The sequence below is a fragment of the Myotis lucifugus genome, unplaced genomic scaffold, assembly GCF_000147115.1.
Source record: "Myotis lucifugus unplaced genomic scaffold, Myoluc2.0 scaffold_3602, whole genome shotgun sequence".
NCBI classification, from domain to species: Eukaryota; Metazoa; Chordata; class Mammalia; order Chiroptera; family Vespertilionidae; genus Myotis; species Myotis lucifugus.
Window position 1 is genome coordinate 340 of NW_005874650.1, and position 14453 is coordinate 14792.

General features: G+C 53.6%; 1 protein-coding gene across 1 annotated transcript; it reads right to left on the minus strand.

Annotated features, from left to right (window-relative positions):
• Window positions 1–1344: 1344 nt before the first annotated feature.
• Window positions 1345–12726, minus strand: LOC102437885 (5-hydroxytryptamine receptor 3A; the record flags this gene model as incomplete). Its single annotated transcript, XM_006108793.1, has 8 exons — window positions 12657–12726; window positions 10510–10676; window positions 8971–9015; window positions 6693–6802; window positions 4973–5142; window positions 2240–2400; window positions 1672–1882; window positions 1345–1566 (listed from the first exon to the last, which is right to left on the minus strand). Coding segments are annotated over exons 1-8 (1153 nt in total), but the record flags the coding sequence as incomplete, so codon positions are not given.
• Between the last annotated feature and the right edge of the window lie 1727 nt (window positions 12727–14453).

Here is a 14453-nt window from a genome sequence, read left to right on the forward strand (position 1 = left end):
TGTTATCCACACTCTTTGTATGAAGGTGCTAACGCTCAGAGAGGGTAAGTGACTAGCCTGTGGTCACACAGCTGGAGCATCATTTAATAGCGAGGACATCGAGGCCTAGATATCTGGGTTCTGAATCCACTGCCCTCTCCACTGTGTCTTATTGCCTCGATGCCCTCCTCTCTGTGACTCCGAGGCCTTCTGCACTAGAAAACACACCTGCAGATGTGGCGGCCTTCGCCAGGTGAGCAGTGAAATCAGGCATTAGGCGGGTGCTCTAGCTCAGGGATTTTCAACTGTGCCACATCAATTTTTAAAACATGCGATATCTGGCTATTTAGTCAAGGGCACTGACCTCTTTTCCCTTAGATTGTCAAAATAATAATTAAAAAAACACAACAATAGCCAACACAATAGCTGTTCAGTATGCATGAATCAAAAGTATACCTATTTTTTTTAGATTGGCAGAAAATACATTTTTTTTGCTATGCTGCAGAATCTTAGTGATTAGTTTATATGTGCCATGAGGGGAAAAGGTTGAAAATTGCTGCTCGAGCTCATGAATTCATGAGGAGATGGTGGTAGGTTAACGAAACATCTGTAAAAGGCATGGCTCTGGCCGGAAGGGAGGACAAAGAGGAGTGCAGTGGGTGGAGTGGTTAGAACACCAGCTTGTCAGATGGGCCTGATTTCAAATCACACTTGACCAGTTCCTGGCTCTGTGCCTTAGGGCAAGCGATTTGGCCTCACTGTACCCCTGTTTTCTCATTTGAAAAATGAGAATGAGGACAATGTGGATGGAATGGACAAATTCCTAAAAAAACACAATCTCCCAAAACGGAACCAGGAAGAATCAGAAAACCGGAGTATGCCAATAACAACTGATGGAATAGAAGCAGTAATCAAAGAACTCCCAGCAAACAAAAGCCCGGGTCCGGACAGCTTCACTGAAAAATGAGGCTGAAAATCCAATTGGGTCACCATCAGGATCACCTGTGATCCCACAGGAAATGCTTCGCACATGCCTGGCCCAAAGTGCGCAAGAGACAGACCAACACGCCACCAGCACGACCACCAAATGGCTGTGGCAACTCCTCAGCGGGTCCCCCTGCTCCCTGCATCCTGCCCCGTCTCTGTCCACCCAGGCTGCTGAGCATGTGCAGGTGCAGAGAGATGGGTGCTCAGGCTGCCCCACCCCCAGTGAGGTGGTGCATGGGGTGCCACATGCAGGACAGCACCCACCTTCCAGGCCCGGCTGAGCTCCCGGGCACGTCCTCCAGAGACACCCCCCTTCCCCCATGCCCCTGCCTCCAGGCAGGAAGGGCCCCTGCAGAGGGACTCCCCCTCCCCGCTCACCTGAGCAGTCATCAGTCTTGCTGGTTTGGGAGGCAGCTGGGCACCGATGGGAGGTTGGCTGCTCCCCCAGGCAAAGCAGCAGGGCGATTCGCTCGAGAACCAGGCGCCGCAGCCAGGCAGGCACCGGCTGCTGCAGGTCTTGCTTGTGGACCAGCCGCACGATGAGGATCGTCTCAGCCAAGCTGATGACCAGCAGAGCCATGCACACGACAAAGTAGACACCTGTGCACCCCGGGGAGGGGGCGGGAGGGAGACACATAGGAGGTGGGAGGGCCCACGCCTGGCTTCCTTGGCCACAGCGAGCTCTTCCCCAGAAGCAGGCCTTACCAATGAGGGGAGTGCCGATGGCGGTGGCGGGCAGCGTGTCGGACACAATGATCAGGAAGACAGAGTAGCCCAGAAGGAGTGTGATCTTGAAGGAGACCCTCTCACCACTCTCTGGGGGCAGGTAAAAGCCCACAATGTCCATGACCATGAGGAAGATACTGGGCAGCAGCAGGCTGACCGCATAGAATAGGGGCCGCCGGCGGATGACCACCTGGGACCAGGAGAAGAGCTCTGGGGGAGGCCTGGGGCAGACAGGTCCTGTGCCCAGGAACCACCCCCATCCCAGCCCCCTTGCTTGGTAGAGCTTCCAACCTGCATTTCTCAGAAAAGGACACGGACAGACCCCACATTTTGCCTCTGGATCCAGGCTTGTGGCTGTTAGGGTAAGTGAGGGACAATTCAGCTGTTGCCCCATCTACCTCGTGGAAGTTCCAGGAGATGAGTGTGACCCTGCGGTGGGGCCGGGGCCACGGCGGTTCTCCCCCATGTCTCCCCAAGTCTGCCTGGGTGTGCCGGGCTAGTGGCTCTATTCATTATTTTAATCGCACCCGCTCCCTGTCCCACTCACGTAGAACTTCATTTCTGCATAACTGCTGCTGCTTTCCATGCTGAACTCCCGAAACTGGGTCAGCACCCCCAGAAGCTCCCACTCGCCCTGGTTCATGAAGACGCTCTTGTCGAACTTCACCTTTTCTGGCGGGCGCCAAAGGGAGATGTTGATGTCCTGGACTGGGAGAGAGGAAAGCAAGCCAGCGCTGGAGCCCACGCCAGCGGCATGCCAGAGCCCGCGACAGTGGGGTGCCGGGTGGCGCACCCACATGGCTCAGTTCGCTTCAGCTCTTCATCCCCAGCCTCAGTTTCCTCAGCTATACAGTGAGGTCACTGCACACTGTACCTTTCTGTACAGCGGGCCTGGAGCGAGGGGAAGGAAGGATGAAGTGAAACACACAGCAAAGTGCAAAGAACCAACAAACCATTTATTACAGAGCACCCCCCCCCCACCTTTCTAGGTTTCCTTGTTATAATTCCCTACTTAGGAAATAAACAAAAGTCAGTACTCTTCACCTCGGCCTGCAGAAAGCCGCCTGAACTGGAAGCAAGCAGAACCCCCGCTTACAGAATGGTTTAGCGCCTCTGCCTCTACTACAGAGACAGATGTGCATGGCACCAGGGGACAGGAGCGCCCACTGCAGTCAAGCAGCAGGAATGGCTGACGTGCCCGTGGATCAGGAGAATGCGGAACAAACTCTGATGCACCCAGACAGACCATGGGATAGTCGACGGCGGTCCAAATTGATGAGGGAGCTCTACATGCGCACTAACTTGGGAAAATGTCCCAGATCTGTGGTTGAGTAGAAAGAAGCAAGTAGCAGTAGCATAAATGATGTATATAGAATAATTCCCATGCACTTTCCATAGATGAGTACGTATGTGTACATAGGCAAAGGGTAGAGAAGGACCTGGAAGAGCATATCATATGAAGTTTATACTGCTGAAAGCTGTGAAGTCCTGGTGTGGGGAGTTGGTGAAGAGTTTGGGAACGCGGGTAGAGGTCGAAGATCATTTGTAATTCTGGGTTTTGGTCAAAATTAGAAGGTAGTGGAGGATGCCGTTTGGCAGTAAAGTGATGCTCACGTCCTTAGGCCTCAGTGAGCACCCAGCGTGCACCCCCTCGATGCGTTTGTCAGCACCTTTCTCTGTGCCAGGCACTGTGCTGTGCACCCAGTGGTGGGGCAGAAATCGTGTTCTGCCCTCTCTTCGTGTGTATCGGGTAGAGAGGTACACATTGAACAAGTGCTTACAAGCACAATAGACGTGGGAAGACGATCAGGAGGCTGTACATTGGGCGTTGGGGATGCCTAGTCTGGAGACTGGGAGGGGGTTCCCCGAGAAGCTGACCCTGAGCTATGATTCGAAGGTGAGTAGAGGAACTGGCTAACCAGGTGTGGCTGGGGCAGGAGTGGGACAAGAAGGAAAGCAGGAGAGGAAGGAGGGCAAGTGGCCTGGGGGGGGGAGTGGGGGAAGCAGCCTGTGATTAGGGCAGCTGTGGGCAAACTACGGCCCGCAGGCTGGATCCTGCCCGTTTGAAATGAATAAAACTAAAAAAAAAAAGACCGTACCCTTTTATGTAATGATGTTTACTTTGAATTTATATTAGTTCACACAAACACTCCATCCATGCTTTTGTTCTGGCCCTCCGGTCCAGTTTAAGAATGCATTGTGGCCCTTGAGTCAAAAAGTTTGCCTACCCCTGGATTAGGGGCTGGAGGAATGGGCTGCGGGCGGCCAGCCCAGGGCCCCACGGGCCAGGTGAAGGATTTGGATTCTGTCCTGGGAGCATTGGGAAGCCATCAAGGCTCTTAAGCAGATTTGCATTTTAATAAGATCTCCATTTGCTCTGAGGAGCATGAATTGGAGGGGAACAAGAATAAAGGAGGGGGACCCGCAAGGAGGCTACTGCAGAAACCTGGGCACAAGATCAGGTTGGCTTGGATTAGGGGAGAGTGCATCAGTGGAGAGGAGAAGTGAGGGCTTTGAGAGGCATCGCGTGCCACTCCTGTGAGTGATCCTGGGAAAGAATGGGCCCTACTGAGTGTCTGCACTGTCTCGGTCAGTTGGCATGATGACAGAGGGAGGCACTGGGCAACCAGGTTAATCCCACTTGGAGGATAAAGAAATAGGCTCAGTGGCATTAAAAATAGAAGTGGTGCCCTGGCCGGCATGGCTCAGGGATTAGAGCGTCGATTCCAGTCAAGGGCACATACCTGGGTTGCAGGTTCCCCGCCCTAGTTGGGGTGCATTGGGGAGGCAACCAATTGATGTGGCTCTCTCACATCAGTGCTTCTCTCTCTCTCCTTTCCCCCTCCCTTCTACTCTTTCTAAAATCCAGGGGGAGGAATATCCTCCAGTGAGGATTAACAAGAAAGAAAGAAAGAAAGAAAGAAAGAAAGAAAGAAAGAAAGAAAGAAAGAAAGAAAGAAAGAAAGAAAGAAAGAAAGAAAGAAAGGAAGGAAGGAAGGAAGAAAGAAAGAAAGAAGAAAGAAAGAAAGAAAGAAAGAAAGGAAAGAAAGAAAGGAAGGAAGGAAGGAAGGAAGGAAGGAAGGAAGGAAGGAAGGAAGGAAGAAAGAAAGAAAGAAAGAAAGAAAGAAAGAAAGAAAGAAAGAAAGAAAGAAAGAAAGAAAGAAAGAAGAAAAGTAAGTGGTAGGTAAGTTGGATAAGGAAGATGCATCCGGGATGTGCTCCTCACTCAAGTGTCCCGGGCCCCAGCCTGCGCCCCTGCCTCCAAAGCCCGTCTACTCACTGGTGTGCAGCCAGCTGGTGAAGGTCAGCGAGCAGTTCTGCACATCAAAGGGGAAGTTGTAGATGTCGAGGCTGCAGGCAGTCACCACCTGGAGGGGCTTGTAGTTCTGGACCTCGCCTTGATGTGCGACATACACGTACGGGATATCTGGAGACTTCCCCACGTCCACGCTGTCCAGGGGAGAGGGGTCAGCTTGGGGCTCAAGAAACAGGTCAAGCCCGGGAGTCTGAGGGTCTCTGAGCAGCCAGCAGGGAGAGAAACCCAGGAGGGGCTAGGGCAGCAGGACAGCGTTGTCTGGAATTGATTTTTCTAACCTTCCTATCTCTCTTAGGCCTCCTTACCTGCATCAACACTACTTTCCATGCATTCCTGAGGAAAGGCATTTTCCCTTTATTCCCCTGGCAACCTAACCACAAAAGGCAGGCAAGGATCCCTGGACCCCAAATGCCGCAGACGCTAAGGAGCATGCCCAGCTGTCCCCACACTGCCACCCACTGGCTGGGCAGAGCTCAGTTCCCAGGATGCCCGCCCGGTGGCAATGGGCAGGTTTGGTGGGTTCCATCCTGACTCGGGCTTCTCTTGGCTTCCTGTCGCTGGGAGCCCTGTGAAGTGAGAGGAAGCATCTCTGCAGGGAAAGGAACTAGAAACGCCATGAAGACGAAGGGGCACAGGGCAGAAAGTGACCACTGTGGCATGCAGAGGCCTGGGCCCGCGGCCCTGAGCCTGCAGGTTTCTGTGGAATCAGGCTGAGAGTTGAGAACTCAAGACTACCGCTGTTTCACCGATTAAACTGCAGATTCATCCAGAAACTGGAATTTCCCCGCGTCCCTCCAGCCTGAGCGATGCAGGGCACGAGGCTCCTGGTCGACTGCCTCTCATGAAAACCAGTGTGGGTGGCGCCCCTGGAGCCGGGCAATGCAGTGGGTCCTGGCAGAGGGTGACCGGCCCCTCCACTTCCTCCTCCCACCCGTCTCCCCAGCCAGAAGGTACCTGAGGGTGGGGAGAAGGAATGCTGGCCAAGGCCAGAGACTGGTTGTTGAAAACAAAGGCTATCCCTAACCGCTTTGCTCAGTGGATAGAGCATCAGCCTGCAGACTGAAAGGTCCCAGGTTCGATTCCAGTCAAGGGCATGTACCTTCGTTGTGGGCACATCCCCAGTGGGGGGTGTGCAGGAGGCAGCTGATCGATGATTTCTCTCTCATGAATGATTCTAACTTCTCTATCCCTCTCCCTTCCTCTCTGTAAAAAAAATCAATAAAATATATTTTTTTAAAAAAGAAAGAAAATAAAGGCTAGTGGGACCCACTTCAGACCAAGGGTGCAATCTGTGGCTGGTCAGGCACAGGTGTGACTTGAGAAATGTGAGTGTCTCCCAGCTTCAAGTCTCCCCTGTGGCCAGGAACAGTGGCCAGCACTTCATTCCTTCCAGTAATGTTACTGTCCCTTATAAATGCAGCCGTCCCTCATCCGACTGTTGTAACAATGTGAATTCACTCACTGGCTTCCTTTCCTCAGGAGGGGCCGTTGGATCAAGAAGTGCAGGGTTTCAACATTAAGCATAGAGGAGTTTTTAAAAAGAAAAGAAAAAGCAGGGAATTTGGGCCCAAGATAATTTTACCCACAGCTCTGCAAGTCTTGGGGGGGGGGGTGCGTGGGGGGTGCCCCTGCCTTCCCCAGCCCGCAGCTACCTGGCAGCCCAGCACCAGATGGCGGTACTCACAACTCGTTGATGAGAATGTCCGGGACCCAAATGCTGTCCGTGGGGATGGACAGCTTGGTGATGTTGTCGAAGTCCTCGGGGTTCCACTGGAGAAACTCGTCAGTCCAGTACTAGGGAAGGAGCAGGACCCGTGAGGGTGGGCGGGGTCGTGCCCAGCTCAGGCCAGCTCCACCTCTCAGGGTCCAGGAGAAAGGCAGGCATCTTCTTGGGGGAATGTGGGCATCAGTGGTACCCTAGTCACTCAGCAGCACCTGAGAGTCCCCCACCTTTGTGCCCACGCACTTCCTACATGCAAATAGGACACAGCCTCGCCCAGGGACGGCGTCAGGCATTGCTAACATTTTGAATCCCCTAGCCACCAGCGGAGGGATCTGAGACGACAGCTTCTTGGTCTCAGTCTGCACAAATGTGAGTGGGGATGATAGATGCACCTCCCAGGGCAGAGATGGTTACTGTTAGGTTTTGATCGATGCATCCTCCACTCTCCTGCCAGGATGACTGGCCTAACGGATATACATATTTTCACATTTCACATTCTATTTGAAGGCGTGGGGAAAAGATGGCGGGTGAGTGGGAGGGTCTGTGAGGTATGGAATAGTCAATAGCGGGTGCTATGCTTCGGAAGTTAATAGACTATGTTATCACTGAAAACTGTACGAAATAATGTAAACTAAATACAAGCATGACTAGATGAAAATAAGAATGTGCCTTTCAAATCACGAGGGAAAAAACAAAGAGAACATACATTGAAAAGGTTGTAAAACAGAATAGAATGGATAATCCCAATTTTACAGAAACATGAAATGTAAATTCTGTGATGTCGCTCGCCCGCTTAAAATTCTTCAGCAGCGTCTCATTGGCAATGAGATAAAGTTAAACCTGGAGGTCAGCAAAGGTCTACATAATCTGCCTCCACCTATCTTCCTAGTCTCAGGTTTTGTTGTTGTTGTTGTTGTTGGTTTGTTTGTGTTGGCCATGCCTCTCTGTGGAGTCTACACTCCAGCCACCTGGAATGATCACTGTTGGAACCTCCACATCTCTCTGAACCCTGCTCCTTCTCCCATACGACAATCTGTCTTCTTGATCAAGGTGAGTCTTACTCATCCTTCTAGACTTAACCAAGGCACCTGCCTATTCCATGCTCCAAGAACCTCTGGGATCCCCATCCCCTGGCGGGTTTCATGTGCCTCCTCTGTGCTTTCATGGCTGACATCTTGCCTGCTGTGTTGGTTGCATGGAATTGCCTGCTCACGTGTGTGTGGTCTGCACCAGCCTATGAGCTCGTTGTGGGCAGGGACTGAGTCTAGTTTGTGTCTCTAATTCCAGTCCCTTAGCACGTAGTAGACTGGCATGCCCTCACTGCTGGGGCAGACGAGTGACCCTAGAGGTGCAGAGGTGGGAGCTGGCCATGGTGTCCCAGGAGAGAGCTCCAGGAAGCCCACCGGGTCCCTTCCCTGAGGCAGCGTGTGTTCTGCACTTGGGGATCTTGCAGAGGCAGAAAGGGGGCAGTACCGCAGGAACCAGCATTTGGCTTCTTCCTCTACCCCGTTTCCTGTCCCATGAGCTGGCTGTGGTGGGGTGCTCACAGAGAGGGGGAGAGATTTAACAGAGACCCACGTTGCCAGGCGTGTCCCCGAAGTCTCTCAGGCTTGACCTCAACGAACTGTCCTCATGTCCCTGCCCCCTTCTCTTCAGCCATGTTGTTGGCTTCCCTTCTATGCTGACACCTTCTCCAGGTACCTGGGGCCCCGGGGCTACCGCTTAGGACACACGGTGGACAGCAGCCTCCTCTGTTTGCCTGCCCTCCCCCACCAGCTCCGAACCAGAACTGCTGCTGGGGCCTCAGAGACTCCACACGCCAGCGCCTGACCAATGCCCGCCGGAAGCTGGAAGAGATGGGCAATAGCCACAGGGTGAAGACTTTTAATCACCCAGTTTGGTTGTTGTTCAATTTGGCTTAATAGAAAGAAGGACTTGTGAGCCATTCAAGCTGTGTGAAGAGGGAAGGCTGCCCCCGAAGCTCCCAGTCACTGGAGGTGTTCGACCGAGAGGTGGGACACACACTTGCTGGGGGTTCATGGAGAACTTCAGGACCCAGAGCAGGTCCAGAGGACTTCCCCCACCGAGCTTTCCGTCCCCCTCCATCCCCAGCCCCGAGTGAGGGGAGTCCAGGCTTCTGCATCTCAGGTCCCTGATGCTCCAGGTGGCGAGTCCCTCCCCGGAAGGGTAAGTCCCAGGCCAGGAAATGAGGCAGCGGGAGAAGGGCTGGGCTGCTCACCTGCCGGTACCAGATGTAGGTGGTCAGGACCTGGTTCTTCTCGTCCTGGGAAAGGAAAGGGAGCTGGCACAGGTGGCCCTGTGGGTTGTGGGTCCACTCTGCACACATGAACCCCAGAAGGAGCTGCTGCTCTGTGTCCCTATTTCCTTGGGAAGTGGGGGTGAAGCCAAGGGGCAAGGAGAAGGGGCAGCAGGAAAAGTTGGTCTTTTACTAGGATACATCTAGAAAGAAATGCAGTGATTTACTCTTAAACTATATGTGCATGTAAGTATATATACCCTCTATTCTCTTCTATTATGTCATGCATATTATATATGTCTATTATGTTATCTATATTTTACAAATATGATATACATAACATAATAGAAGATAATACAAAGCATATTTAACAATATTGTGTATACAGTGGGGCCTTGACTTACGAGTTTAATTCGTTCTGAGACCGAGCTCGTTAAGGAGCTCATTAAAGAGCTCGTTAACTCAAACTACTCTATCAACTCAATGCAAAAAAATAGACTGAGAGACAGCTGGTATCTCAAAAAACTCGTTAGTCGGGACACTTGTAAGTCAAGGCCCCACTGTATCTCTATCTCTATCTCTATCTCTCTCTCTCTCTCTCTATCTCTATCTCTATCTCTATCTCTATCTCTATCTCTATCTCTATCTCTATCTATCTCTCCTATGCTAGAATGAAGTCAAGAGGTACAAAGCCACCCTAACCGGTTTGGCTCAGTGGATAGAGCGTCGGCCTGCGGACTCAAGGGTCCCAGGTTCGATTCCAGACAAGGGCATGTACCTTGGTTGCGGGCACATACCCAATAGGGAGTGTGCAGGAGGCAGCTGATCGATGTTTTTCTCTCATTGATGTTTCTAACTGTCTAACCCTCTCCTTTCCTCTCTGTAAAAAAAATAAATAAAATATATTTAAAAAAAAAAAAAAAAAGAGGTACAAAGCCACATAGAGTGAAAAATTCATCGCTCTCCCTCCCTCCTATCCAATCCCAATTTCCCTTCCGGAACAGCCGCATGGACTGTAGCGGAGACTGTGGTGTCAGTCCCGCCCACCCTAGCCCAGCACACTGCCCCCATTTCGGCATCTCCGCAGTCGCCTCCTGCTTATCTCTGCAGTGTCCAGCCTCCTGCGCTGGGCAGTGGACCCCACCTACTACTGTCACTAACGGAGGAATCAATTAATTGATTTGTGATGAACTCTTCAACAACCATTGAGTAACACCCACCGTGTGCCAGGGACCTGTGTGAGAAAGGGCATAGAGATGAATAGGACAACCTGAACCCTCACACAGCTCGCACAGGGAGATGGTACCACGACATGGTGAGTGGCCCGCTGGCTGCAGGAGAGTGGGAGGGATGGCTGCAAAGGTAGCCCCAGTTTCCTGGTTTGGGCAGCTCTGCACATGGGGGTGCTGCAGCCATTCTGAGCCGTGGTGCCGACCACAGGTACGATGGTACCTGAATGTCCACCATGTGCCCAGGGCCTCCCACCTCTGAGTTGGGGGCATCTTGGGGCTGAGCCCTCACCACGTTGAGGATGGCATAGACAATGACGTCGATGGACACGGTGGTTGGCCTCCTCCAGTCTCGCACAGGCCGCACGCCCTTCTTGTAGTTGGTCAGGAGGTGGTCCGACAGCCGCCGCAGAGCAGGCCCGGAGGTGTTCTGGGCCGGGAGGCCCCCCCTGCGCCTGGCTGGGAAGGAGAACAGTTCCAAGCGGACATCAAGCCAGAGCCACAGGGCCTCTCGCCCTGGTTTGAAGCTATGAAAAGGGAAGTGCCCTCACCAGTCCCCCCTCACAAAATTTCCAGGTGCCCCACCACGGAAATGTCCATTGTGTCCGCAGGCTCCTCCCCAACTCAAAGGTGCATCTCATATGGGCAACCTGCACACTCGCTTACGGGAGAGAGGGGGCCGGACTGGAAGAGAAGGTGACGTAAGGCAGGTGAGGTCTGAAGGAGGCCGAGGGCTCCGAGGAGGTCAGCCTGCAGGGCTCTGATCCAGGGGCTCCGGGGAAGTGAAGGGGAGCCGGCCCCGGGAGATGAGAGGGGTACAAAAAAGTGGCCCCCAGTGCACAGTTCCTCAGCCCAGAGGTCTGCGTGAGGGTTTGCCTCAGTTAAGGTCAGATGTCAGTGTCTGTACAGCCCCTCATCTCCTGGCCCCCAGCCTGCAACTGACAAAGGGAGAAGGGGGCATCCAGTGAAAACTGACATCTCCTCTCCCTCCTGCAAAGCCCACCCCAAGGCCGCCACCCCACCTGCCCGGGCGCACCAACTCCTGGGGGAGGTTGCCGGGTCCTCACAGGGTGCTATGTGGGCAATTTGTCAGGGTTAGGAAGAGGGTTGGGTGAGGTGTGGAGGGAGCGAGCAGCAGCAAATTGTTCCCAGAGCAGGAGGCCTGCAAGGACCAAATGGGGAGGAGCAATCCCCACTCCTAGGCCCGAGCCCCATCCTCTGGGATGTCATGTGTGCCTCAGGTGTCCTTCTGGGACAGCAGAAGCACTTCCTGAAAGGTGCCAAGAAACATGCAGGTGACAAACAGTGTGGGAGAGGGAGGGCCAGGGTGCAGACTGAAAGCCTCAGGGACCTGGCAGCGTGAGCGCAGGTCTCAGCAGGCCTGGCTCTGTGTGTGCAACCTGTACAACACATCGATCCTACAGATTCTCCTTCCTGCCCCTCCCCACCTGTCCCTGATACATACCCCGCTGCCCTCAGGGCAGACACGAGCAGAGAGAGGAGAGACAGGAGAGCAGGTAGGGAGTGTTGCCTTGGGCATAACATCCGTTAACATAGCACTGATTCAAACCCAGAGCCCTGTGTGTCTCCCTATAGCGGCAACAGCCCAGATCCTGTTGTCTGGGATTCGGGCCAGTTTGGAGAGCACCAGCCTGGGCCCCACGGGTCAGAGCAAAGGCTGTTTCTGGGAGGCAGAGGGCTCCCCAGCCCGGGCAGCCCGGACCAGTCATCCCCTGCAACCGGGCCTGCTCGTCCTGCTGAGCTTCCCCAGTGCCAGCTCTCGGGAGGAAACGCATCGTGTCCGGCCCCCGTCCACCCGAACGCACCCTGGCCCCAGCTTCAGCCCAGCTCTGGATGAGGAGAAAACAATCTAAGATGAATGAGTATTGTCTGCAGCAAGAGGGCACGATCCCTTTGTGATGAAAACACCCTGCATCCACTGGGGAGGCAGGAAAGGCAGGTGGGAGTGCAGAGCGGGGCTGGGTGTTGTTGGAGGTTAGCCCCGGAAGCAAACTTTAGGAAACAGAGACCTCAAGAGCCCATGCAACAAAGTCGGCGCTGCTGCCAACGAGCTGTGACCTGAGCACCTTATTCCCGTCTCTGGACCACAGCATCCCCACGGGAACAAAGGGGCCTTGCAGCTCACTCTCTCGGTGAGTTTAGGGCAAAGACCAGAGACCTCGCTCCTGCCCCGTCCACATGTGTCCCAGGCAGCAGGCTGCGCTGCACCCCCTCAGCAGCCCTGCCCTCACGGGGCTCAGCCTCGACCTCCCCGCTGGGCCCCAGTGCACGTTCAGAGTGAGAGCCTGACTTCCTGCAGCCTTACCCACTCCAAAACCCACCTTCCCTCAGCCCTGGCAGGAATCGGGCATCCCCTACCGCCCCTCGGGAGGCGGCCAGCCAGGTCCTCTGTGTTTCCCATTCCCCCCACCACCTTACCTTCTCCCTGAGTCAGGAGCACGGGCAGAAGCAGGGCGAGCAGCGCTGGTGGGGCCCACAGCAGCATGGCGAGCTTCCGCGGCGTGGGCGCCTCTGGGTGGCGGGCGTGCAGGGAGAGCCCCACCAAGGGCCAGCCTGTCTGCCCTCTGCCGGCCTCCTGTCCCAGCGCCTGCCTCTCCAGGCTGCTCCCGGCACTTCTGCGGCTGAGCCTCGCACTGCCCGCACCGCCGAGCCACCAGGCTGGGAAGCTGCCAAGTGTCCCTGCAATCAATCCTTCATTTGAATCAGGTTTCAGGGTGGGCGGGGAGGATGGAACCACTGAGAGGGGGGCCTGGCGAGCTGGGTCATTCAGCGGAGCTCAGTCCTTCTGTTCTGCCAGGTGCCCTGCTCAGTTCCCCAAGGACTGACTTGGGGTCCAGAGGCCGCGGGAGCCCCGGTCTGCTGGGAGGTGCTCCAGGCAGCTGCCTTCATGTATGTCCCACGGCAAGTATGTTTCCTATCATACAAAGTCAATATGCATAGTTAAAATACAATAGCAATACATCCTCACTGTGGGAAAAAGGAAGAAAAATGGAAGTCATCCATAGGCTTACTGACAGCTCAGGGACGGCCACCGAAGACTTAGGTGTATATTCTCTGTAATGTCCTTCTAGAATGTGTACACAATGAATAAGTGTACCATGCATGTGAATTTGTATCCTCCCCCCATTTTTTGCTTAATGTCATTTCACCTGCGGTCACAACACTTTTCCCTGAAATGTGGTTTTCTTGAAAGAAGTGCCTTTCTCTTTTTTGTAAGTTAAATGGGCACTTATCTATCCCCTTGACACCCAACTGGGTGCCACCAGGTTGTCTGGCAAAACCATGGCTATAGGTTTAATTGGAGGCATCCCACTCCCATCTTATCATGTGAATAGATGTGTGGATGTAGACTTTTCTTCTCCTTTTTAAAAATTTATTTATTTATTTTAAAATATGTTTTTTATTGATTTCTGAGAGAGGAAGGGAGAGGGAGAGGGAGATAGAAACATCAATGATGAGAGAGAATCACGCCCCCTACTGGAGATTGAGCCCGAAACCCGAGTATGTTCCCTGACCGGAATTGAACCGTGACCTCCTGGTTCACAGGTCGATGCTCAACCACGGAGCCACACCAGCCAGGCGGGCTATGTAGACTTTTCTATCTTGACTGTTTTCAAGGTGAGCTGCACCTGCATCAAAGTGCAGTCATGCAAGCTCCAACCTCAGAACATTTCATCCCGTTCCAGTTGAATTTAAGGGTAGAATAGGCTGAGAACACTGCAAGGAGAAAGAATTTTCTGAACTTTAGTTAAGTTAAAAAACTCCCACCTTGATCAGAAGTAAGTCCTTTCTGGTTCTGCCTGGGTCTTCCCTCTTATTCATGTACATGTGAAATCTACATGGTGCATTATACCCTCCCTCCATTGATGGGGTCCCTTCACGGGGCCACGAGCCAGGGGGTGGCCTGGGATGCTCACTCAAGCTCAAGGAGCCTGGGCTCCCCTTCTTTCGAGCCATGTGCTCTCTCACTGCACAATCTAGAAAAGCAAGGAAAATCAGCTCCAAGGATTCCCTTTGGGGGAATGGAGATGGGGAGAAGTGGTAGAAAAGTAGAAAATAGAGGGCCCCAAACTTCTAGAAAATTTAGAGCCATCCCCCCTCCTGTCCCCTGAAAGAATGTGCCCCGACTCCAGGCTTGGCCGCAGGATGGGCAGGACAGGAAGACCGGGCTGCCCTAGGCCGCCAGGCAGGCTCAAGCTGTGCAGAGGCTCAGAC